Source organism: Rhamphochromis longiceps, linkage group LG4, assembly GCF_057381845.1.
Source record: "Rhamphochromis longiceps isolate RC_006_pf linkage group LG4, R_longiceps_female_GT1.1, whole genome shotgun sequence".
Taxonomy (NCBI): Eukaryota; Metazoa; Chordata; class Actinopteri; order Cichliformes; family Cichlidae; genus Rhamphochromis; species Rhamphochromis longiceps.
In genome coordinates this window covers 28,798,353-28,822,391 of record NC_140560.1, presented here as the reverse complement: position 1 = coordinate 28,822,391, position 24,039 = coordinate 28,798,353, and the positions used below count along the sequence as shown (strand labels likewise).

Below are 24,039 nucleotides of genomic sequence, written 5' to 3'. Positions count from 1 at the left end.
CAACAAGTGCTTTAAGGTAATACTGTCAAAGGAGGTAACTCCTCGAATCTGATGAAACGCCTGGCGACGCATAGCGTTTTTTTTTTTTAAAAGCCGAAAAATGCGCCGTATTTGATAGCTTGCTGCGAGACCTCACACCGTGCACATCTACTGCGGGTGTGGTGCCTGTTATCGGACCCCGAGTTAGCAACATCCCCCAAAAACCCGAAGAGGAGAGTCCTGGCCCCTAGCCCTGCCAGTGTAGCAGAAATGATGACGGATGATGATGGCAGCAGCAGCCGTTCTTCTCTGCGTGAGTAGCTTAATGTTGTTCGTGTATAATTTACGTTGAGTAGGCTAACCACGTTATTACATTAATGCATGTAAGGTGAACTAGCAAACATCATCATAGCTACATGCGGCTGTCTTCTTGTTTGATGGCAGATACTCCCTTCACGCTGGCCAAAAAGGCTAAAATGACCAAAGAAAAAGTGGAAAGCAGTTAAACATGAGAGGTTTTTGGACAAAGTTTGTGTTTTTTCCATTGTTTAAGCACTGCTTCCAGCCAAGAGTGATACTATATATGCCCCATAGCTGCAGAAAAGGCTAACATTGTTATCTTTTTACAAAAAAAACAGCTGAACATGAGAGGTTTTTAGACCAATTTTGTGTTCTCCATTCTTTAAGCACCGGTTTGAGCACCGTTTAAGCACCGGCACCGTTTCAAAAGTACCGGTTTGGCACCGGTATCGGATAAAACCTAAACGATACCCATCCCTACTTGGGACATTTCCATGCAAATAAAATTCCTCTATAGATGAATTATTTCACTAAAAATGAATAAAAATTACCATGATGTAAACTTCCATCTAATTTTCAGCAATTTTTTGTGGATCTTTTGCAGTTGCTAAAAAAAACCTTTATTGCGTGTTGACAATTAGCAAACAAGTTGCTTAAAAAAAGATTTTTGAAACCTTTTCTAAAACTACATTTCCAAATGAATCTGTCCTTTACTAATGTGAATGTCAGTGGACATTAAAATGAGCAATTTAAGAGACTACATTAGAGAGTTACTCAGAGTGGAGGAGTGCTAAGTTGTCAGAGTTGACACTATTGTGCCTCTTTACACAGCTGGTGATCATTCACTCAAATGAAGTGAAAAACCAATTAGTTGGTAGTAATGGAGACTTCTCTTCAAACATCCATGTTTCCGCAAGCAAACTATTAACACTGTATTTTTTTTTTCTTCTGCACCCTCCATTATGCTGTATATAATTGGAGCTCATAAAATAGAAAAGTGAATGCATACTTTCGCACTTTACCATGCACAGATTAAAGCCCTTCAGCCAAAAAGCAAACACACAAAAGGCTACTGCAAAAACATTTGTTGGTACGTCTAAGTGCTTTTTTCTTTCTTTCTTTTTTTTTATTCAAAGCACTGTTTCAACTTCCTGCCAAATTTTCAGTAATGTCTGACAAATATGAATTTGTACCCCATTTCCGAAATGATGGCACTTAAGCAGTGACAGTTTGATGAGTAGGTGACACTCATTTATCATCACAATCTTCTTTACTTGAAGCTGGAAACAGTGTGGAACCACATTAACACAGCATGACCCCCAGTGGGAGGAACACATGAAGGACAGCTTAGCATGTCTTTCATGCATGGTAAGCCTTGTCGGATGTATCACAGTGCTCCTCCTGTACCTAAAACAAGCAAGAGATACAAAAAAAAGGTGCACGTGTTTCTGTTAATGAGCAATTGGATCCAAGTTTTCACTTTGGAAAGGAATTCCCTTAAGTGTGCGATCCTGGAAATGCAAATGACAACACGGCTGCATATTCAAAGATGTAAAATGGAGTCGTCATCTGTCCTAATAACCCTGTAGGGTGCTTTCTGCGGATTTCTTTGAGTATCTGTACACTGAGTAGGAGGGACTGTCTGGCTTGGAAGTTAGATAATGCTTGTTCTTAAGCTTAGCAAAAATGTGAATAAATAAATGAAAAATGTGAATAAATAAATGATGATAAGGGCTTTTATTAACTGTGTGATTAGCATGTCTTGCTTGCAGTTCACTTATCTTTATTCAGTGCCTCACCTTTGTGAAACAGCCAACACACTTCACAGCTTTGGAGGATGACATGTGTGAGGAGAGAGAAATAGATAGAAAGGGGGGGGTAAAAGTGCAGAGACATTGTCAAGAAAACACCAAGGGATGGCTGCACAGAAAAGCCTCAAAGTGGAAGTTGTGACTCTGGGATAGTGAGACTCAGAGGTAAGTGTTCAGGCTTGGTGCTACAAAGGGCAGTATAGTGCTTACTTTGATTGAATCAATTGCTCTGTGTAAGTAGCTGCTGGTGCTGGCTTCCCCTGGGTGACAGAGAGGTCTACAGAGAGCGAACCAATCCAATCATCCATGGCAAGAGAACAGGGAAGATTAACAGAGCAATGCATCATAGCTGTAGCAACCAGTGATGTGTAGCAGACTGTATTTATTGACTCATTGGCTGTATTGATTGTCTCAATTGATGAAAAGTCCAGAGACAACAGACAGACGCACAGCAGATTATGCAAAATCAGAAAATAATAAAGGAAAGATGATGGGTCATGTTGTTATTTCATTGTATGAGTAAATTAACATTTCACAGCAAAAGCCTGTAATATCTGGTACAAGCATTCAATCAGTTAGCGTTGCTGATCATGTGATTAAGTGTTTGCTAGTAAAACGTCTAGTTACAGCACATTTGACTGGCATGAGTTATTCCATTCAAGTTAAGCACATACAGTAATGGCTTGGTAATTTACCTGGGCATGTATGTAGCTTTTCCTTGACAGCAAATTCTCTTTGACATTGACATTGTTCCAACAGCAGCAGCAGTTTATTTAACACGCCATTAATCTCTAACGACAGAAGACTGCATAGCAGCAGATGTTTGGTAACAAACTTCTGCTCGGTCCTCTGTTTTTCTTCACCCTCATTGACATGTATTACTGTGACAAGAGGAGGGTCACAAGGCAAGCAGGACCACAAAAGTCAACTGTTATTTTTGGGAATGCTTTGGCAGCACCAATTTTTTCTTCTGCCTAGATGCAGACTCGTTTGATGCACAAAGAGAAAACAGATTCATTTGTAATGCTATACCAAAACTACTCATAGTGCACCACACTGGTGCGCATGGTCGTCAGTATGCTAATGTTCAACTGTGCAGTGAAACAATCCAATTATTGAATGATGGCCACAGTACATCTTCTCTCATATGTATGCAATTAATGAGTGCAGATCAACCATAACAGTGACACAGAGTAAATTAACACTTTGGTAAACTTAAAAGGATTGTCTCCACTCAGATATAGACAACTGAAAAGATGAGCACATGTCAAAGGATTATAGTTCTATGTCTATCATGTCCTCTTTTCTCTCTCTCTTATAAAGCAGCAGAACTCTTTTAAAAGAAATAATACAGAACGCTTCATGGCATTAGCCATTGAAATAGAATATCTTTTTGTACTGAATGCTGGTGAGTGGGCGTGAGGGCAACAAACTGCAGGAAAGTAAAGGGAGAAGAAACAGGCAGAGTTTACCCTTAGGGCTCATGAGGTAAGGACACTTAACTCATCGCATGCATTGCCATAGTCAACATGATTTTTTTTATATCAGTTCTATGCTTTAAACCCAAAAGGAATAAATCATCTCATTTACACAAATATAAATATATTTTATGTTTAGTATATACAATAATGATCTGCCATCATCAAGAAAAAGCATGTCAGTAAACTCTTGCTAATGGGTACAGACACTGCAAAGACAGCCATGATTGATTGGCGTGCTCAAGCACTCTCTGAAGATGAAGCCGGACAAGATTAGTTTTAGTGAGAAGGCTGGTGGTGTGGCTGAGCCGTGCCATGCTAGTCCTGAGAGCTACGAGTTTCACTGTCCTCCTCCAGCTCCCATTCAAAGTTCTGACCAGTCATTTGGTAGAACATCATGTTAAAGGGCTTGTAGAACTTGTGCAGCCGCCGAATCACATCTGGGTCAATTTTAGGATGAGTTCTCCCTTTAGACTTGCCAAGGCATCTGGGAGTGCTGCTGTCCTCTGGCTTCTTTAGACATGGAAATCCTTTCGTTTTATTAAAGTAAAAGTGTTTGTCTGTGACAATCCGCTTCAGTCCCAAGAAGTCCTGCACTTTGGCCATCTCACCAGCAGGATCCACAATGAGCCTCTCTCCACTGACAAAGTGCATTTGGGAGAGTGGGAAATACTGCATCCAGCTCTCCAGGTGAAGAGCATATATTCCTATACGCAACGCACTCCACGAGGCATCTATAAGACCCAGCGTCCGGTTCTTAAAAGCCAGAACCTCAAAGGTGGGGATATCGGGTTTCTTGGACAAAGTCTGTGTATAGTCTGAAATGGCTCTAGTGACAGGATTACGCACGACAATAATAAGCTTGATGTCTCTTGCCATGGAGTGGATGCGCTTGGGGGCATGGTTAGTCACAAAGTAGCTTGGTGTCTTTTCCATGGTGATCTGCCCCTCCAGCGTTGAAGGCATCAGGTCTCTGGGAACAGAAACAGCAGAGGGGGAAAAAAACAGCTTAGCATGGTATTACCCTCAACACCTCTTCCAGTGCAAATAACATACCCAAGGACAAGGTGCAAGCAAATCTGGTACATTTACTAAGCAGTGCATTATTCGAAATTACAAGAGAAAATAACCGTTATTATCACTGGACATTATGTTGTGAGGAGAAACATACAGCTAATTACATCCATAGAGTAATATGCAAGAGATAAAAGAAGGAAGATGAAACAGCAGGAAAGCAAGTATGCTCATTGCTTAATTGACTCCATCTGTGTTACTCCAGGAGCTGTTTTGGAACTTTAATAATGAGTTCACTGCATATCATTAATACTGGGGTGCCTGGGGTATTGTTTTGTCATACATTTATTATGCATGCTAGGCTCACACTCTGTGCAGGCAGTTTTATTTCTAATGCACATGCACTTCCCCGGCAGGAGAAGATTGGAATGGGTGCAGGCAGCTCTTTTCTTTTGCTCTTTCTGCTGCATTTAAGGTTAGGGGCCAATCATTTAAAGCAGCAGTGATTAATTATCAGATTCAAGGAGATAATTTGCAGTACAGTTGAAATGTCCCAGACTTGATGAATTAATCCAGGGAGTCGCAGGAAGCCATGTGCCATTGCCACCAATATTATGAGTTTCATCTCTGAGTTGTAGGATAGGCCACTGCAGAGGCAAGTATATCAAATGCACAGAGGCAACTCTTGTTTTTGCAGCTTTTATTTTTGTATCAGTAATAAAGCATAGCAATCGCCTCAAGCAAACCCTTATCAAATGTTTACACTGATGTTCATTCCAATCCGTACTGTTTTCTTTGTTTGTAAGCTATGTGATTCAGTGCTAAATTGGTACATTAAATCCTCTGTGAGACATGCAGATTATTTAACTACTATCGAATACAAGCACAGGAGATGTGTAATACACTGTAAAAAAGAAGCAGAATCCAAGCACGTAGAAAGCTGCTTCCTTCCAAATTCACCAATGTTTGCTTGGAAATGAATGTCCGAACAACCGACCAAAATCGAAATTATTTCTTCTGGAGACTCACTGATTTAGTGGAGAAATTTCCCCATAATTCTGGGATAAAAGCTATTTCCTTCTCCCTGCAATATTCTTTTTCCATTTGGCTGCCCTGCACCACAAACCTACAGTTGTAACGATATAGTCACATCAATCATTTGCATCTTGGACATATTCTAAATTAACTGTTCTCCAGCAAAGAATCCAATTTACTCTGCTAGACATAAGAGCTGTTATGCACATATCGACCACACACATGTACCCACGGATACTCGGCTGAAAGTCTCACAAGTGGCCTGGTAATTGCATCTCAGTAACAGTATTGCCTTCCTGATGGGTAATTTCCCTCTGGATTATGTTTGTCTCTTGACAGTATAGAACTGTGGTTACTTCTGGGCCTGTAATGGGATATTAAACATATCTACAGATAGCATAGTGACCAGAAAGAGTATTAGTTTTCATTATATTCAATCACTTTCCACACTTCCCCCTTCCAGTAATAAATGGCTAAAGATTGTTTTAACCTTTCAAGGACTTCAGGTCTGTCTGCCATTAAACTCCAAAGTCCAGTAGGTGGTCTAATAGAGCAACATCGCCATGCAGAAAAAAAAAGTTCAGATACACACCACAGCGAATCACCTTGAAACAACCGACGTCCTACTGTATGGACATTAGCTGCAGCGTCTCCCTGGCAATCTTTGGAGCATATCCAATTGAAAGGACAGTTATACAGTGTTCAAGGTTACTTTTTTTGAAAACACAAACATAGCAGGCTATTATTGTAATCACGCTCATTGCTTGTCATCATACATTTAATTAAAAAAGCGAGCGAAAGCACATAAGCCCAGTAGCTTGTTATTGTGCTTTTGATTGAGAATCAGTCATGGACCATGTACGTCTAAAATGTCAGTTGGATGTTGAGGCGGGAAGGAAATCAAAACACTGATAAGCAAGCTAATTTTACTGTGCATTGAAAATGACTCCTCTGGCCTTGCAGTCTAGTGGAACTGAAGTAAACACGAGCAAACAGTTAATTCTTACTTTTTTTTCTCTCCACATCAGCTGCTCAGCTCAATGCAGGTCATTCAGGTGGGTAGCTAAATAAAATCCATAGCGCTAAAGTGGCGCTGCTCACCATCTGTTGTTTACTGCCTCACACCGAGAACATACCACATAACATTTATTTCTTGCATTTCAACACGTGCCTAACACTTTATTTACATAGCAAACAGAAGTTTGAAGATAGAGGAAAGGTCTTTCATACCATTTGATGAATTCTAACTGTGTTGCATTACAAGTATCTAAGGAAATAATATAAAATTACTCAAAAAATCATTGTCAAGATATGATCCTTTGACAATTTATGGCATAAAAAATATTTCCATCAAATATTAACAATACATTTTGCAATCAGATACTTTGAGTGGAAGAAAGAAGTCATCCACAGTGAAATAAATTATGAAAAGACAAAATCAACCTTTAAAACAAGTTCACTTTCCAGTTGCACCAAGGTTACGTACTCGTAGGAAGGGAATTCCATTTTACACCCACTCCTCATAATTTTCAGATCTGGAGGATGCCATTTGAGAAAGTTGATTCATTAGTAAGAATGTGAAGTACATCAAATCAAATTTGTTGTGTGTGTGTGTGTTTGTTAAGACAAAATCTTAGTAGATAATCACAAGTCTTAGTTCCTAAACACCCACTACAACATACGTGAGCATTTAACTCGATGTTTCATTCTGTTTTGTCAAACTGTTGTGCGGGGAATATTTTGAGGTATGATGAGGTGAGGCATGATGCTCATTTACATTCCCAGATACTAATAGGTCCAACCTGTTTATGGAGAAATGCAGTTTCTCCAGAGAAGCTTTGCTGTTTCTAATAAACTGTGGCAGAGGAATCAACGCTCCCACAGTCTCTCATTTGGATTGATCACATTTCAGCAGCAGAGTATCAATCTGCCGTGCTTCCTCCACGTCATGTCAAATACAATCAATTATTCTAAAGGAGTCCACTCATAATAAGCTGACTCCTTGGAGAGTGTACTTTGGAGAGGGGGCCAATGTTGTGGGCAGATTTGTGTGATTTTTCTTTTTTTCAATAACGCCTAAAAACTAACATAATGATATTGAGGTGTAAATTACAGGAATTCTTTGCTGTCTGCCAATATTGACTCAGTAAGAGAGAATAATCGTTTTGTCGGGGAGGTGTCAGAATCTTGTCATCTTGCCATTTATGAAGGAACATACTTGTTAGTCCTATAATAGAGAAAGCAGAAGTTGTACTCGGATTTACTAAAAATGGCTTTGATAAACCTTTATAAGTTAACCAGTGCTTAGTACAGGCAGCCCCCCCCCCCCCCCCCCCACCCCAACAAAAAAACAAACCAGTGCAAGAACAGGCAAATGTATTACACTTACAATTGGAATTACAAATATCAGTCGAGGGTGTAAAAGCGTTTTTCATCAAAAACAGTCAAGACATTTGCAGTGAGAGATATACTGTGGTCATTTTGCAATGAATAATCCAATTATTTTACCATGAGTGACATGTTTGTGATTACAGCGGCACAAAGAACAAAGACATGGGTTTACTGCAAAGTGGAGAGAAAACAAAGGTTGGTCAAATGAGTCATTCTTTGCTTGGCTCTCAACAAGTGGATGCGTACATGTTTGGCACACAAAAAAAACAAGCCCACAGGCCAGAGCAAAGGGGTCCTGGTGGGTCTGCTGTGGAGTGGGAGGCATTGTTTTGTCACGGTTAAGGTGCAACTTTTGGGAAGAAAATAAATAGAGAGAAGGCTGCCATTCTGAGCCATCAGATCATGTTCAAGTAATGGGAGAGAGTTTGGCTTGTTTTTTGTTTTTCTCAACCTGAATCTGACCTAACCACATGGTTGTGTAGTGAAAGTATCCTTTCAGCAGCCTTGCCTTTAAGCTATTAACTGGATTTAGTTATGCAATGTACATAGAGCCACTTACAATTACAGTGAGAATATTATGTGATTTGTCATTTAGAGCATTGAAAAAGTGACATTAGGCTTTTCACATGTGTCACACCTATATACATATATTTAATGAATTCTTTTTTGTTCATGTTTTAAGTTTTACATTATAATAATTAAAGACACGTGTGCATACACAGACACAAACTTAATCCATTTATTGCTTTTAATGATTCCTTCTGAATCACTTAAACATTATGTCTTTCTTTCACTATCTTCAAATCCAAGGGGCTTTTCACACCAGAAAGATATCTATATGCATAATAGGCATAAAAGCCTTTTATTGAAATCCAGTAAAAGAGAAGATATGGTTGAATGTATTTAATATTAGCTCTGCATGCTACTTTTTTGTGCAGTAGAGTCTCAGATGCAGAGCTTTTACTATTACATTGGGCAATATGGAAATGGTTAATTTTTACTTTTAGAATTTTCCTGACTCGTTTTACGTTAAACACTTATTTTCTTTCACTGACTTCCAGTTTATTTCATTTTTTCTTTTTTTTTCTTGTTTACATTTACTGGCTGTTGTTATTAAAAACACAGATCTAGAAGTAGTTTCATGAGAAAGATGAAACCAAACCAAACTGTATTTCAAAATGCAGTCAGGTGCTTGGTAATCAGCAACGATAAATGCATTTTTATAAAAAAAATAAATCTATACTACAACATCGTTTATTATTGTTTATTCTACAATATCCCCTTTTACTCCCTTAAACTGTTTTTTGTCTGTTAATCAACTAAAATACTAGCTATTACCAGCTATTTGAAAAACCTTTAAGACTACCATGAGCATTGTTGAATATTATTTTTATCTATTTATTTTTCTTTTCACTGAGAGTTCCCAGTTTGGCTGATGCACAAAGAAGCAGCGATGAAACCAGGCCCATACTGACTGAAGAGTGTTGCTAGGTTGTTTCAAAGCTGTTTAGACAATAGGATGAAACCATGCCAAACTGCAGTGAGATTTTTTGTTCCTGTCTTTAATCATAACAGTACATTGGGTGATAGAATGAGGAACACTGTTTTAAAGTCACTTTATCATTTAATAGTACACTAAATTTATTAACTGCTATTATGTGAAAATTACTATTGGTGTGGTATTACCACCTTTTAAGAGCCAAAATAAGCAAAGCAGATTAAAATCATATTTCAAATATAACAGCTTTCTCATACTTACTAAGTAGTAATTAGGAGGTAATTGAGGGATAACTCTAAGTTAATGGTCTAGTAGCTGGAGAATATTTTGTGATGAATAAGTCATTAATAAGTGACTTATAATTATTTCTAAAGAGTCATTAAGCTACTAATGTGCATAATAATGGTAAATAAGTACACCTTAACATGGACTCCTATTGAACTATGAACCAAGTTCTAAATAGCTTAAACACATTTCAGATTTAATGCTGTTTGTCATACAAACTGTTGGCTTTCTTCTCAAGTGCATTGCTTTCTTTCACCTGCAATGCCATGATCACGGAATATAGACTGTATATCTGTCCACATTTATCATGCTGTCTTTACAGATGCACCACATTCATTAATTAAATGCAACATTTTGAGCCTAGCGGTCAGAGTTATGCTAAATTGTTGAATGTTAATATTGTCAATCTTTCCTCAGTAGAGATTAAAAGACAAGCAAATCATGTCTGTAACATGACAAGGAGAGCAAAACTGCTATAGCCTCCCCACTCTAAATAAGCCTATTATACTTGTACTTCTGCGGGACTGTAGACTTTGAGAAATAGTTGAGGACAGAAGTGACAGCTGGTCCTGATCAAACCCCTATTCCCCACCCCCTTCCTGAGATCCCCTAAAGACCATCCCATTCCAACAGTGGGCAAGCCAGGTACTTCTCTGCCCACATCACCAGACTGCAGTGCTGAGATCTGAAGCTGTGCTCAGATGCCCTTTGGACATAAAACATCATGAAATAAAGTGTGGCAATGAAGCAGACTATGAAGATGTTTGGAATGCTGTACCGACCTGCAACATTAGTACATAACAGTGTATATGAGCCAGAAAATAAGTCTATTTTTAACTGTATTAATGTCTGGGAGAGAGAACGGAAGCAATCTTATCTCAAATCAAACTTCAAGGATATTGCCTTTTTTTTTTTTTCAACTTCACTGTCTTGTCTTAACATTGCTGGCTATAAAAAGGAACTGATTTCTAATCATAAATCTCGAAATAAACACACAGTACATAACCCAAAATAATATCCTTACATAATGGCTCATCTGTGGTCTAATAAAAAAACAGCAGTTTGCCACTCCTCTGAAAGACGATTGTCTCCTTTTATTGTTCTTTACTTGTTTGTTTATCTGTCTTTGAATGAACTGATGAGAGCACTTCAGACAACACTCATTCAATTTGATCACAATTGCCCTCAATATTCCATTATTGATGTTGCCACTACAGAAACAAGTCTATGTTATGTGCTTGTCCCAGCACTGCTGCGCCACTTTCACATTCATTTATTTACAAAGTTGGAGCACAAGCGAGAACACAACATAACAACCGCATGCAGGTCAATGTGATATGATAATATCAATGTTAATGAGCCAGTGGACAGAGTGTGACCTCAAAGTTGTTGGGGTTTTTTTTTTGCATTTAATACTTTATGGTATTTATGTTAAAAATGTAAAGCTCTGCATTTTCTTCTGTGTGGAACAGAGGGCTTTTCATTAGCGCCTGCCTAGCCCAACTTAATTCGCTTACACCGTTGAAACCTTACCAAATGTCTAATAGCTCAACGAAATGCACAAAACAGCAGCTCTAATCGAAAGTCACACCTGAATACGTCAAAGTCAAAGGCTAAAATTTACATCCTGGCTATATTGCAGATCCAGCTCAGTTAAGCAGAACCAATTAATATGACAGTTTGAACATGATAGATTTCCTTGCCAGAGAAAAAAATGGGCAACACTTCAGGATCCAATCAGTTTAAGTTGACCACAGACAAAACTTTGCACTTGTTTGGCTGCATTATGTAAAGCAACCTTTTTATTAAAATGCTCATTATTTTTGATTACATAACACATCCATGAGCTCTTTCCATGCTTTTTCTAAGTGGATTTATGAGGTAGCTGAAGTGTAACTTTTGATAAAGTGTCTGTCAGAATGACAAGACTGAAAGGCATCAATTATTGTGGTTAAACAAGAAGACATGAACATATGAGCTGCTGCATGTCGTCAGATCAACGCCATATGCTAGCAGATTATTACATTACATGAAGGAACCTTTTAAAAAAACAAAAAACAAGCGCGTCCATGCTCACAGGTGTACACACGGGTGATCACACCCACAAACTACACCCTTTTTGGCTCCTACCTCAAAGCACACTGTGTTCTGTTGATCTTATGTGCTGCACAATAATGTTTAACATTTAGTATTTACTGTCATATTCCCATATATCATTGTGATGTTGTTTATTCTATTACTCTTGTTCTCTTCTGCTTGCTTTCTTTTTTCTTTCTCAGCAGGTGATCCAGGTGATTGATATATGCATTTTTTTTCTCTGCCCGTTCTGTTGGTTTTTGTCTTTTGCCCTTCTCCCCCGTCCCTCTTCTCAGCTGTTTCTCTTTCCCTCTTTCTTTCTCCCCTTCTTTCCCCCAGTCAAGTCTGTCCCGTATTCAGTAAGTGAAAATAAAATAAACAATAAAAGGTGAATCAAATGGACCATTACGGCAAGGCTGGGATGGTCAGTTTGGTAAAGTAAATCCGTTGGGCATCTTTCTTTGCCTTTAGACAACAATTCTGATGGCAAAAGAGCCAAACAGGACAGGCCAAAAAAAAAAAAAAAAAAAAAAAAAAAAAAAAGATCAACGCCATATGACTGATGAAAGAAATAATGTAAAATGGATAATGTCACCATATTTGCATGTGTGGCTGATATAACTTAATATAACCGGAAAGCACAAATTGTATTTTATGTAATTTTGAGTATAATATGTAGGTCTTTGTCAGGTATACATTACAGACACTGTTGGTCTGCATTACTCATAAGTACTCTGGTGAAAACTTAAAAGAAAAGATTTGATATCCAAATGATAGATTTTTGGCAGCTCGATCAGTTAAACACCTGGACATTTTCCAGAAATTACCTATCAGAGGCAGTATTTTTTCCTACTTTTTTCTAATTTTTTCCCCCCCAACTTATTATTAGGCTGTAGGTCAGCATGACACTACGAAAAAGAAGACTGCACAAACTCTTACTTTCTGTGTGCAAGACATTAGCCTAACACAGACAGAATTTTGATGATTTTCTCCTTTTAGAAGTTTGAGTTAACTCACAAAATGTCAGGATGAATATTATGAAAATTTGAAAGCAAGCAGACTTTTTTACTTTTGTCTTTTCTCATGTTGTAAAAATCGGTAATCTTTGCAATGAAGCCTTACAGAAATGTCAGTGTTGGGCTCTGTTGATTCTATATAATGCACCTTATTCACACATTACAACAAAGGACGCAAGTGACTGAGTTGAGTACTTGTCTATTTTCTCCCTCAAGCGTATGTGTTAAGCTGAATAATGAGCAATATAGTAAATAAAATGAAACATGTATATAGTAAAAATTAAGTCACTGCTGAATTAGGTAGGGGTTATTGCATTCAAAGCGAGTATTTGGTTCACTGGTTCACCATCAATTCTTTCTACATGTATTTGTCTTGATGCTTCAACCCAAACCTAAATAGCACTCTTCAGAGCACATTTGCATTCATTTCTTAGTTACTACACAGCAGATATTGAAATGCATCAATAAGAAATCCAGCAAAAGCAAAAGTGTGTACTGCGTTTCCTTTCTTGCCTTTCCTGTTTAACATTAATCAAGGACTTCAGCGGCTCCAACAGAACTGCAGGAACACCACACATAATGGCATATAAATGCTGCATGAAGCCACTTTCAATCTTGGCAATCCTGAACATTTTCATTCAAATAAATGTCTGGAAGCCCCCATAAATCACTTAATGTGGTATCACAATCGTAATTAAGTCTGTTGCTGACTGATGAAAAATGGTGCAGCATATTTATATTTGGAATATTACAAATCTAGTGACTTTGCCAAGAGACAAATGCTTTATTAATTTATTGTATTAAGTTATTAATTTGCACACCAAATATTACCAACTGCTACAGCTTCACATTAAAAACATTAACTAGCAAAACAAAAAATTGTATTGTGTTGGACTAAGAAGGTACAACGGATCCGCTAGCTGATCCTCCTGTTCGACTACAACCCTGATGTCAAAGTATCTTTGGGCAAGATACTGAAGATTAAAGTGTTGTCAATCCATCAGTGTGTGTGGATGTTAGGGTAAAAGTGCTGAGGCATAAAAAAGCACTTGTATAAATGGTAAATTAGGCTAGTAGTAAGAAAGTGCTTTGAATTCTAAAATTGTGCAGAAAATTGCTATAAAAGTATCCATCCATTTATCAGTTATGAATTAGAAACAGAAAAGGCAATGTGTTATTTTACATATTTTTAGACTGTGGATCAGTTTCACATATCACAGCGAGTAAAGGGACAAAAAGGAGTAGACCTAAGGTATTAAAGTTCGTGTTTTTACTGTCAAATCTTTAAGATTGCTTTTTTTTTTAAAGCTTGAAGTTGTGCAGACCCAACTAATAGTAATTAAGCCTATATTTGCCAGATAATTTTCTCTGTAATTTGCATTTAACCAACATTTTAAATTGGGTGTGTCCTGCCACATTTCCACACTGGCAACCCAGTATCTCTGCATTTTACATTGCAATTATTGGTGCACTTGAAAGGGTTAGAAACAATACTTGTGATATTTCAGATAGAAACGAAACTCAGTTTTCAGAAGGATTATTGTCTAAGAACAAAAGAAAGATTCGTGGTGAGGACAAATACAAACAATAAAAATACATTTAAAGTGCAGGTTTAACTGTCCAGTTTTAAACTGTAGCTAATATGGAATACACTATGACCCACGAATCTCTTCATATAGTTTCTATCCTTGAGTTTTTAAGTGAATTCCTCAGTCAACTGTGGTGCAAAATTTCTAACCTCAAAAGAGATGAGAAATGCCTCTAGCATTTAACTGTCTTTGTGCCTGAGCCAGTGAGGACGAGGTCAACCCATACGGAAAAGAAATAGTAAAAACTTATATGTGATTACTCATGAAAGTGGCCACTTTCGCATTACTTTCATACATTGTTTTAGTAAGTATCCAAAACTTACAAGTTTCATTATATAATTTTTCAAGGGATCTTATATCTGTTTTCACACTTATATGCTTTTCATACAAGTTTCACACAAGACAGATACAAACTTTATAAGATTTATATATATCTTTTCCATATGGGAAGTCTTAACACTCATTAACACTGTTTTATCTACCAGGTCCCTCTTTTCTATTTAATTTCTTTCAACATAAATTGTAGCAGTTTTAAGATTTATAGAAAAAAAACCATTAACTGATTAAAAATATCACTTAATTGCAATTCCTCTGTATTTTCTCTGTCTTCATTCCTCTGTCTCGTGTTTGACCTCCTGTTATTGTTGTGCCCTTAAACAGGGGAAATAGTGAGGAGAGGTGAAAGAACGGCACAGACTCGCAGCTCTCACTCGTCTGTAATGAGTTTCACATGCAATACAACCAAAACAATATTCTTATGGATATGCACTCAGTCTCAGGACAACTGTGTCCAAACTAAGTCACTATTGTTCGCTGCATTAGCTGATGAGAATGCTTTAGATAACATGAACTGTAGCATTAGACAAAAACATCTTTTTAACTTGCACATGTTAGCTGACACAGTCACTAACTTTCCACAGCAATGAAATAATACTTTAAGTGCTGCATGTCTTTCAGTAGTTAACTTATACAGATAGTAACAGAAAAATCTTCACACAATATGGCGGAGTAATAGTGAAAACTCGCATACACAGCAACAGAGGTTAACTGGAACTTCTCAGCAAAATAGTCCGCAATTCACATCTTTCGCTAAAATGAACAATGATAATGACCTAATAATCAACAGTAACACATGCTGCCACGTTTATACAGATCTGTGCATGGCAGTTACCTTAAACAGGGGAAATAGTGAGGAGAGGTGAAAGAACGGCACAGACACGCAGCTCTCACTCTCACTCGTCTGTATCCGGTTGTTCAGTCTGACGTCACTAGCCGTGTCTGGACCTAAACTCCGCTGCAGGTCCACATATCAAACGATCACTATGGCATTACTGAGAGTTGAAAAACTGTCTAAAGTCTTTCATCTTTAATAAAATGATCAGCGTTCTGCTCTACCAGGTGTAACAATTGAGTTTAACATCCAGGCATCCATGAAAACGGAATTTATGACATTTAACAGAGTTAGAAGTTAGCAGGGCGTTAGCTCGCTAGCTTCTATCTAAATACAATATAGCATGTCCTGACTGCGGGGTTTTGGAAACAAATTAAAACGTACAGCTCTGTTATCACTTCCAGCATAAATGAAGACAGAAAACTAAACAGCAGTGACGTTTGTAGGGTTACTGAAGTTGGGCTAGCTGGTATATAATGATGTGCTACGTGACCGCTAGCGACACAGCTATGTTAGCATAATATAAACAAGCTAACTTTTTTCCCACTCGATAAAAGTTAACGTGAGTGTTCTCGGTGGTCAGGAACAAATGTAATCGCATGGCAGGATGCTGTAAAAGGACCAAACTTCAGCCAGGAGAACAACTGAGATAATCCATCCACAATACGAGGTTAGTCATTCATATACTGCTGCATGGGCTGGGCTGTAGTTAGATCCTAAGGTTTTAAAAACTGAGCTTAAATAAATGATTAGCAGTAATAAAAGCAGAGGGAGGTCAACAGTGATCACTGACTGTTTTAGGAGCTTTTTGAGATCAAATAGAAGAAAATACATAACATTAAACATGTTAACAACACAAAAGCCATATTAAATGCAGACTACTTTAGGCCCGGAAGTAGGATTCGTCGCGTCATCACTGAACAACCGGATTGAGTGAAGGAGGAGGTGCGCGAACCCACCTACTGGAGCCCTGAGGCATTAACAATGGATCGACGCACAATCAACCCTGGCAAAACTTTCACTACTTATCTCCCTCTATGTTCCCACTGCATATTCTATTCGAAAACAGTCAAAGCAACAAATAAAACATTAATAAGGGCATGACATGAAATGTAAGGAACAGAGATGTACAACTTCAAAACTAATCAAATTTATGATCCACCACATTATGATCATATGATCGGCAGCAAAAACACATGGTAGTTGCTCTGCAACATGGATCCTGATCCTACTCTTTAAGCTTTGGTGCAACTTGAAAGACTTTGATCAAATTTACAAAGTAAAACGTGCAGTATTTGAAATGTTGGGTCAGCAGTTCATAGCTGCGACTGGCCAGCAACTAAAAGTGATTATCTCTCTTGAGAAAGGGTGTGAGTCTATTCTGTCAGGAGAGTGTGGCAGCCTGCTGGTGTGCGTGATTTTAGATGACTTTGGGCGATGTGCCATTGCTGATAGTGCTTTGTAAACATTGTATTTCATTTTAAATATGGTGTGACTCATGTATTTTTATTATGGTCTGTGTCTTTCACATCTTGCACTGCACCTTTGTCCCCATGTTCTAGGCATTTCATATTCTGTATATACTTCTATATTTCAGTGTGCATGTGGCAGCTACGAGTGCTTGAGAGTATATTTCACTTTTGTCTCGCATTTGGAAAAAAAAAGCCTCTAAGATTTTTGCTCCCAACAGGCAAAACAGAAAGCAAGAAAAGAAAATAAGGGAGGCATGTATCTATTACCTGTGTTTGAGAGATTTACCCACTACCTGTCTCTGCTTATACACGGTGCAACAGTGTGTAGTGTGGTGCAAAAGCACCTTTAATACCAATCAAACAGAGCGGCACAAATTCTTTTAAGCTGCTTTTGGTCATCTGGGCAGGTTGGCCCATCGTAATACTCATTGTAAAATATTACCTTTGGCTGTGGCAAGAGAGGATGGAAAACAGATGAGAAAGGTTCCTGTATTATATGGGGGTATGCGGTGTACCTGACAAAGGGAGGAAAACAGTTATGTGTCTAAATGCAGGCTTTTGCTAACAGCACTTTAGCCCATCATCAACTAATCGATGAGCACTTTTATTAGTGTCTTGTTTGTTTTTTAGCCCATACAAATAAGCTTGAAATTAAACGTATCAACAGCAACATGAATCTTTCAAGCATTTAGGATGCTAGAAAGCGAGAGAGGGAAAATAAAAACTCCCCTCCAAACAACAAGAACAACAACACTGATCAGCCAAGGCCTGGAACACCCAAGGGAGTCTAAAAATAAATTATTAAATAAAAAATGTGTTTTCCAAAATATGTTTAATACATTATACTGAGATTTGCAAGTTCTCCTTGTTCCTCCATTTGTTTCTTTGGCTTCCTCTTTGTTGGGTTAATTGGTGATTCTAAATTGGCTGAAGGTGTTAATGTGAACAAGAATAACTGACTGTCTCTGTTTTAGCAATGCAATAGACTGACAGCCTTTCTAGGGTGTACCCTGCCTGTCACCTTAAGGCAGCTGGGATAGGCTCCCTTTGCCCCCATTATGTTCCTCATTCTTCGGATCCTTATTAATTCCTGACTTCAATATTGCAATAGAAGTGACTACGTATATTGTTAAAAAAGACAGCTAACTTAATCCAGTAGTAAGTAGTATGCGAGTATTCGAGATGAAACAGAATATATTTTTTAAAACAATAATAGTGAATAAAAGTGACATTTTTGTTTCGCAAACTATAAGATGTGGCCACAGATCACGTTCATGACATTTCGGAGCTAAAGCAATTACAGCGTGAAGTCAAAGCAGCGGGGTGCCCTGCAGTAATGTGGTGGAAACTGCTGGTCGTAGGTGTCCATTTTCATGGTGGAGGCATGTGAATTAAGCTAGCAGCAAAAGTTCTTTTAAATGAGCCGTGAACTTATAAACAAAAAGTTTCACGTGCAAGAGAAATGAGCTGATGAAAACATTCTGGCACGTGTTTTATTTCCATGAGGACGTCTCGTTTAATATTAACAGTGGAAGTGTTGGCATGGTTGGGTAAGGAGAAAGGTAAATGATGAAAGCCCCCTGAGTGAAACCTGTGATCAGAAGAGTCTGAGAAACTTCTAAAGACAGACACCCCTTTGAAAATGACTAAACCACACAGCAGTTTGCATAAACACTGGGACTGTCATTTGGAAAAATAAAACATTGATTTTTCAGGTAATCTTCTTAAACCCATTTGCATCATTGACAGCATCCATCATAAAGCTTTAAAACTTCTAACCTGATCTTGGCCTGTTTATATAATGTACTGATAATGCAAACAACATGCTAAGAAGAGAATCACTACGTGGTGGTGCGTTGAGCACTTTCCAACAAATGCATATGCACACGAACGGCGTCGTTTTGTCACGACATGAGGAAATTTACATTGTCATTTGTGTTTCATGAGAACAACTTGCACAGGCTGAGAGCTCTAATTTAAAGAGCAGTGAGAAATTGAAGTGTTGAAAATAAATTACTGCTGAAGGTCTGAGAAATGGGGTTTCTGAAGTTGAATGTGTAGCTGCTTAAATGCACAGACAGTGCAAAATAACAGTGCTGCTAAATATCAATTAACTATAAAGCATTCGTCACATGCCAGCATTTCAAAAAGAAGCGTCAGAAATGAAATGTCTGCTGTAGTCGAATGTAGTTAAAATGTTGTTAAAGTTGACATTATAATGCTTTGATTTAGCAAACAGATGAAAAAAGAAAATGTTGTCAAAGATGAGAACTTTTAGAATAAATTATTTATGCCAAATAAGGAAGAAGCATTGCTTGACATATTTTACAGCTAAAAGATCCTTTCAACATTTATCACAAACAGCATTGCTGACAATTAAGGTTCTTGAAAAATGTATCACGTATGCAAAGGTGTTTTTAAAATGTTCATCATTTTGTTGTTCCTCTGATCTACATTTTATTTTGGACTTGAAGTGAGGCAGATATGTTTGTGCTGTAACATCTGGAAGCAAGGCAATAGGCCGCTAAGAATGTTATAATCATGCAGACAAGGCCTAAGCTGCTCCATTACGGGCTAAGCTGACCTATCAGTGGGGCTTTTGCTAATCCAAATTGTGCTTTAGCTGGCAGAGATTGCTCAATTCAGACAGTCTGTTGGGAGGGCTGAAAAGCTGAAATAATTCACCTGCCATGTGAGCTGCTATCACTTATAAGATATTGTGTCAGTTATATTTGCAACTGCAGGCAGAGGAAAGCACAGAACGTGCTGTTAAATGTATGTGTTTACTTGCAGGGGCCTTTTCTTATATCTGGCAAAAAAGGTGTTTTAAGGCCCTGCTGGAATGCTCAAGATGCAAATGCACAACTTGGCAGGCCTGAATTCTTGCCTGTGTTAGAGGAATTTTGTTTTCACTGTGACTTATGTACAGAGGCAAATCTATTATGTTTCTGCATGGTGTGACTTCATCTAAAATCAGCAGCACAGAGTTGGCTCCACAGATAGACTGTGTTACCCAGCTGACATGACACTGGGGAAATTAATTTGCTACAGTCATATAATGGTTGGTTATTTAATCACTGTTAGATTTAATGTAACACCTTAATCTCACAGGGTTGCTTCCCCTGCCGGAGTTTCATACCTGCAAAGACTGAAGGGATTAGAGACAGGATTAGACAGAGTCCACTATAAACAGGACCCAACTCTGCAGCGTGAGCGGCTTTGCTGTGCTGTCAGAAAGAAAACACGAAAATAGCTACTAAACAACCGCTCCGCTAAGTGTCTCTCTTTATGGAGGAATAGCTTCGTATCATGGCCTTTGAGCTTTCTGGTTTCTGTCATGTATATTTAATAATTTTGAAGATCAAAGCGGGGCACGTTCCTTCCCAGTCTCATGGACTCAAATACTTGCAACTATAATATTAGTTGAACATCAACCAAAGATCTCACTGAGCAGAGACACTCTGCAAGACCTGTTTATTTTGTCAGTTCCACATTATTTCTGCTGGTTACAGCCCCAAACCACCAGAAAGACAGTCTTTATCATGGAGGAAATGGGCAGACAACACCTCAGCTGTGAAATGGCTGTTGCAAGTCATTGAACATCTCTCTGGTTTTCAATACTCAAGATGGGAGGAGATATGAGGATGTAATCCTTGAATGAATCTCAGTATAGCCCTCAGCCTTTTGAGCAGCTTGTTTGAGCACTTCCAGTAGACCCTGTACACACCCTTAATCTCCCCAGCAGAGGTAGTTTGACACAGCAAGGGAATCTGCCATAAACACACATCACAAACGCAGGATAATGTTTTAGAGATATACAGATTTGCTCATGTAATCCAGGCTGCCAAAGGGAGAGCTTAAAGAGAAATGTGTCAAATGTTTATAGATAGAATAAAACCAAATATTAAACCTTAATCTCAGAAGGCTTTTTGATATTGTTGTCCTCACATGTTTTGCACTAGTCTTGAAATGTATCACTTACCATTATATAAATAGTAAAGCTAAGTTACATAAAAATATATGCTTTATGAAAATATGGGAAAACGATTTTAAGTGTTTTGACCTGGCGTCCACATATGTGGACATCACATTTTGGGTTATTTAGCTCAAAATACTCAATTTTGCTCTACAAGGGCCTGATATCCACTTACGAGGACATTATACTTCTACTGTTCTATCAAAAATTTAAATGAATATCCTCATATGTGGCTCTTATTTGTCTTAGAAACAAAAATAAGGTAAAAAAAAAAAATCTGGTAATTCTTTGTTTTTACATTCATCGGGTCCCAATCAGCCCAAATATCAAAGAGACATTAAAAATGCATGCCGTGGAAGAGTTCAGGTCTTACGAGGTTAAAGTCATCTTCCTTCAGATGGCTTCTCCTGATATAACAGAATATGTTGAAACAAACTGCCCATGTAAAAACAAGCAGCTCAGGGCTACGGCACTACAGCACATTTACTTTTAGATAAGAACACAAACATACGTTCTTAGAAAACCATGCTGTATCACATACTCCTGAAACAGGCAGGTATGCAGCAATTTATAAAGTAATTCTACCCGCTCAACATTAACCTTTTTTTTTTTTTACATCAGTTTAACAGTTTCCCGCCTCGGTTTTCATTGGCTAAAGGATAAAATTGAATTCTGTACAAAGTCCAGATGCATCCCGAGTCAGTTACACCAAAAAAACAGTTACCCGTGGTCATGGCATGACGGTGTGATGGTTTGAATTTGGCTGAAAAGATATAAACCACATCTGGGTTGTATATATCGCCAAATCGGTGCCACAGCTTAGCTGTTTATTTGGAACACCATCCTGCCAAAGAAAATTTGCTGACTGGATAATGCACTTAGAAGCACACTGTGCACCACACCGTCCCTATGCACATTCAAATGAGCTGATAAATGCATATTTGCAAAGCTGGGAGTTCACTGTGTAGTGTGCTATAGTTCCTGTTGTCCTTGTACTGTGGAAAATCTTTGAGCTTCTGCTACCAAGTAAATCCCTGTGATACAGACAAAGGTAAGGGAAATATTACATAACAGATTATTACTCCTTTACTCCAACATTCTATATTGTATATTGACTGGAAATTAAATTCTCCAAAAAGCAGACGCACTCCTGACATGGGAGTGTCTTATCAATAACCACCAGCTAAAGCAGGTACACTTCAACACAGAGGATAAATGAGTTAAAGAAAATTATCCATATGGGTTGAGTTGCATTTTTTAATTACTTGTGAAGCCTGCTCTGCTATCTCTTGTACTCTTCACATCAGTATTCAATTAAGCACTGTGATCAGATGATTTGGCACAGCAAACTGCATTGCGGCATTGAAATGCAAGGAGTAAAGGAGCTGTATATTACAAAGACGGTATTTTTCTAGTGAATGAATTTGGGATATATAGATGATTGCAATTAATAACAATCAGCAATGACAATAATAATCCTTTGGACATGCATTTCCATCGCCACATTTTGAGCACTTTGAGCACTCAATTGGAAGTTGAACTGTTGTCTTATCTCTGCCAGTAGTCAAGTTTTCTTCTGTGCAGTGAGTTCTGTGTTACCATACATCATTAACCACTATGAGCTCTTCACTGATTTATCATCCACAAAAAACAGCCTTTGGTGTGTACACCAAGTTGACCAGTACTCGAACTCTCCATGTTACGCTGCAGTGATTATGGACCCTCCCTTTATATAAAAGTAAAGCTCAGTTAATTTAAAGAATCTAATTTCCCAATCAATCTGCATTTATAAATTGAATTGGACTCCGGGGTGTGTAAAGTTGCACAATAAATTAATTGCTTAATGACTCTTGCACATACAAGCAATATTTTCTTTCATTTTATTCCAGCAGTAGAATAGAAGGCTTCTGAAAAGCAAGCACCTCATTTGAAAGCTCACAAAAGCAGCAAACAAGAGCTCTTTGTAGCTCCTTGTTAGCAGATACGTCTTATAATCTTGTAATGGTAGTTCAGATATCATTCACAACACAATGTGACTTGATATTTTCTTCAACAGGAATCTATTTAGGCAATAAATGTGCGCAGAAATCAAAATAGCTTCACCAAAGGCCCTCTCTAGTGACTTTATCAGCTCATTCAAATGTCAGAAATGTGTAAAAGCAAGGTATGATCATCTCCACCGCTCTGAAATTTGGCGTAAATGAGGCTTTGGTGTGAAGAATAGAAAAGGGGCTAGGAAAATCCAGGTGCTATTTCATTTAGCAGTAATTAATTAGGTTTAACACCTATCTTTTTTTTCAAGGGAACAACTGTCTGCCAGAAAGACAGTGGTTTTGAGATTACCTAAATGAAACTGCATGAAATGAAAAATTATAGACAAAAGAATATGACAAGACTGGCATACAGGAAAAAAATGCCAAGAGCAAGCACAATGAAAATAGTGGGTATGGTTAAAGGGGGCACAGGAGTACTGATTAATATATAAATACTTTCTGGAATAAAAGAGAGGGGAAAAAGGCCTCACAACATCAACCTGGCCCTGTCAGTATGCAGTACTGAGCCTTAAGACATAGTGGAAATTGGTACTTTTCGATATAAGATTGTAAACACTAATAAATAAATAACAGGATTTCATTAGAATGTCGTGGCAAAAGTGGACTGAGGACAGACACTCTGTACACAGAGCCCTCATGAGTCCTAGTCAGGGCTCTCTGTCCAGCGTGCATGCCATCCAACACCTCCGGGTTTTACTGGAATGCCGAATGTAATCCAGGCTTTATTGCCCAACATCAGTAATGTTCTTGTGACTGAATAAGAGCAAAGATCCCCTTGCCCTGGTTTCAAAATCTGCAAAAAAGCTCTCACAGAAGAGTAGTATTTTAATCACCATTTCCCATGCAGGCATCACAAATGCAATCTATCAGCAGTCCAGCCATATTAAAACCTGC

At 38.1% G+C, this 24,039-nt stretch overlaps 1 protein-coding gene across 1 annotated transcript in view; it reads right to left on the bottom strand.

Annotated features, from left to right (window-relative positions):
* Positions 1-3,511: 3,511 nt before the first annotated feature.
* The window catches only part of hs3st4 (heparan sulfate (glucosamine) 3-O-sulfotransferase 4), a 96,969-nt gene continuing 76,441 nt past the window's right edge, over positions 3,512-24,039 (bottom strand). Inside the window, exon 2 of the mRNA XM_085404358.1 lies at positions 3,512-4,541. Within this exon, the coding sequence (XP_085260484.1) occupies positions 3,887-4,541 (655 nt within the window). The 3' untranslated portion in view covers positions 3,512-3,886. The remainder of the gene's footprint in view (positions 4,542-24,039) is intronic.